This window comes from Muscardinus avellanarius (genome assembly GCF_963383645.1).
Source record: "Muscardinus avellanarius genome assembly, chromosome: 1".
NCBI lineage: Eukaryota > Metazoa > Chordata > Mammalia > Rodentia > Gliridae > Muscardinus > Muscardinus avellanarius.
The window spans coordinates 181,020,756-181,024,472 of NC_137786.1; the positions used below are offsets into that span (position 1 = coordinate 181,020,756).

The 3,717-nt window shown below is 42.1% G+C and overlaps 1 protein-coding gene across 1 annotated transcript; it reads right to left on the reverse strand.

Moving 5' to 3' along the window:
• Positions 1–346: 346 nt before the first annotated feature.
• On the reverse strand, positions 347–1,291 carry OR52H1 (olfactory receptor family 52 subfamily H member 1; the record flags this gene model as incomplete). The annotated part of the gene is made up of 1 exon (XM_080702371.1): positions 347–1,291. The coding sequence occupies one exon, from the start codon at positions 1,289–1,291 to the stop codon at positions 347–349; it is 945 nt and encodes a 314-aa protein (XP_080558497.1).
• Between the last annotated feature and the right edge of the window lie 2,426 nt (positions 1,292–3,717).

The window sequence follows — 3,717 nt, forward strand, 5'->3', positions numbered from 1 at the left end:
CAGGTCATCAAGAACTTTATTCATAGGACTGCCTCGTATATATATAACATTATATATCTTTTATATATAAATCATAAATATATATAAACATCTTATATATATTTATGTCTTAAATATAAAAGGGAACATAAATTATATTTAACATAAATATAAAAGGGAACAGAACTTAGATGTAGGATGCTCCAAGAAGTATGTACACACACACACACACACACACACACACACACACACACACACTTTTTATTCTTGATGCATTGAAATACACTTTGAAATACATTGCATTTGAAATGCATTTGAAATACATTGAAATAAACCCATTCTGGCTTTTCCATAGCTCAGTGAAACATCATTCTGAGCTCCTAGTAGAAAACAAAATTATGACCTTATCTCTGATTTGCTTGGTCTTCACTCCATAGACAATGGGGTTGAGAGCAGGTGGGATAACAATGTAAAGGTTGGCAAATGTGATATGAAATGTGCGGGAGACATTGTGGCCAAAGCGATGAGCCAGGATGGAGAAAAAGGCAGGTGTATAAAACATGAGGATGACACAGACATGGGAGCCACAGGTGCCAAGGGCCTTCTGGCGTGCGTCTCGGGAGGGGAGGTGAAAGACAGCGCAGAGGATGAGGGTGTAGGAGACAGCAATGAGGACCACGTCTGAGATGACCGTCATGATGGGAACACAAAAGCCGTACCATATGTTGATGGAGATATCGGCGCAGGCCAGCCGGGCGACGCCTATGTGCTCACAGTATGTGTGGGGTATGATGCGTGTCCTGCAGAAGGGGAGGCGCGTCAGCAAGAACACGTCTGGCAGGATGATGCAGAAACTTCGGAAGGAGATGCCCATGGCAATCTTGATGATGGTCTTGGGAGTCAAGATAGTGGTGTATCTCAAAGGGGAACAGATGGCCACGTAGCGATCGAAGGCCATGGCCATCAGAATGGCAGAATCCAGGACAAAGCTGTAGTGGAGGAAGAACATCTGGGTCAGGCACCCTGGAAATGTGATTTCCCGAGCCCCCAGCCAAAAGATACTGAGTGTTTTAGGCACGCCAGCTGTGGACAGGATGAGATCAGTCACGGCCAGCATGGAGAGAAAGAAGAACATGGGTTCATGGAGGCTACGCTCCACTGCGATGAGGTAGAGAAGGATGCAGTTGCCCACAACAGCTACCACGTAGATCATACAGAAGGGGATCCCAATCCACACGTGGAATTGCTCCAGGCCAGGGATCCCCACCAAAGTGAAGGGTCCCGGGTTGTAACTGCTCAAGTTGAAAGCCATCAGGGCAGACGCGGATGGCACAAGCCTCAGTCCTGAGAAGAGAGGGTGATAAAAACAGTGTCACCCACATCACTCTCACTTCCAACCAGTCATCCCTGAAAAGTTGGCTGTTCACCTAATTTGTCATCCAAAGTAATGCCTGGTGGGGTGTATTCATTCGAGTCACCCCTCCATGCCAGTCTGGTATAGAGCTGTACCTATCCTCTGTATTTCTAACTTTTAATAAACTTCTTTAAATCTTCAAAAAAAAAAAATAAAGTGATGCCTGGTGGAGTGATGAAAGGTCGACATAATGGTGATGGCGGCAGCATGCATAGGTCAGTCTGTGGCAGACAACTCGAGATGTGTGTTATTCTACTTGAAGAGAATTTGTTCTTATGATCACCTAAGCTTACACAGCTTTTCCAGAACACCCTCCAGACTGACACCACTCTTCAATACACACTGTCCTCTGAGATGAGCTAACAAATTACAGCACCTACCTTTTTTCATGTTTGTTAGTAGATTCGAGCTTATATGATAGAATGGACATTACTGGTTAAGATAAATCTTACCTGTCATTGTATATTGATATCTGCCCAAAACAGCTACTTGCTCCTTTCAAAGCTACCTGGTGACTGTGGTTCTTAGATTTGTGAGGTCAACATGCTTTATCTCTAGTCAATAACCACCTTCAGCTCAGCAAATATCTGTTGGGTTCCTACTCTATGTCAGGTAACATGTAACTCAAATTTGTTTGTGTATTTGTTATTTTTATTTTATACTTTTATTTGTGCACTGTACTTATACATCATAGTGAGGTTCAAAGTGATATATACATACATGCACACAGCATTTGGTGTGTTTTCTTCTGTATTCTATTCCACTACCCTCTTCTTCCTCTTCATACATGTGAGATTGGTAGTGATACCTTCATATATGAACATAGCATTATCACAATTATGTCTGTCCTCAATCCTTTGTGTGTGTGTGTGTGTGTGTGTTACTAGGGATGGAACCTAGGGCCATTCTATCTCCGAGCTACACCCCCTGCCCTATTTTGTATTCTCTATTTTGAAACAGGGTCTCACTGAGTTGCAAAGGGCCTCACTAAGTAGCTGAGGCTGTCCGTGAACCGCGATCCTCCAGTCTCAGCCTCCCAAATGCGGGGATTACGAGTGTGCACCACCATGCCTGGCTGTCCTCAATCTTTTAACCACTCCTACCTCTCTCTCCCAGTCCTCTTGCACTATTCTATTGTTCTTTCTCATTTATGTGAAGTCCTTTTGTGTCCTATCTTCTCTTTAGCTTCCACATATGAGAGAAAACATATGACCCTTGACTTTCTCAGACTAGCTGATCTCACTTAGCATGTCTTCCGCACTGAGACTCCACCTAACTCCAATTAGAATGGCAATTATCAAAAATACAAACAATAAACTGGACACAGTGACACACGCTTGTAATCCCAGTACTTGAGAAGCTGAGACAGGAGGCTCGCAGGTTCTCAGCCAGCCTCAGAAACACAGCGGGACCCTCCACAACTTAGTAAGACCCTGTTTCATAATAAAATAGGTCTGAGAGTGTAGTTCAGAAGGTAGAATACCCCTGAGCTCAATAACCAGTAGCACAAGAAAGAATACAAACAATAATTAATATGTGCTGATGAGATGTGAAGAGATAGGAACTCTTATACACTGTTAGTGAATTGAAAATTAGTATAATCACTATATTCATCAGTATAGAGGTTCCTCAAAAGACAGGAATGGAACCACCATATACCCAGCTATATTCCTTACTGATATCTTTCCAAAAAATGAAATAAAAATGCTACAGTGATACACATATATCTATGTCTATAGCATCACAACTCAAAGAGCCAAATTTTGGAACCAACCTAGGTGTCCATCGACGAATGGAAAAAGAAAACGTGGTATCTACACAGTGGAATTTTACTCAGCCATGAAATTTAACTTAAATTAGCAAAGTGTCCTACAGCTGAGGCTTTCTACTCAAATAAAAAATCCAACACACTATTTACTATACAAATGCATAATACCTAATATTTTGGACTCAGTCACACAGTCAAGATTTCTGTCAAAAGAAAGATTACATCTTTGTGAACACAAATTCTATTAGAAAGACGCATAGACCTAAACCACATACTCTCCCAAGCACAGACAGATACTTAACGGGCTTAATGCTTTCTCAGGCATACCCTGTCTGCACTTCCATCCTTGTGTATATTTTGCCATCTTATAATATTATACATTATAAATCCCTCTCCATCTCTCTCTCTCTCTCGCTCTCGCTCTCGCTCTCGCTCTTGCTCTCACTCTATCTTTCCTCATCTATAAGTAAATCAGCTTTCTTGAAGCAACCATCCATCTGCTGAAGCCTCCTGTTCTCTGGATTAGTGGCCTTCATCTCTCTTTCTTAGTCACTTT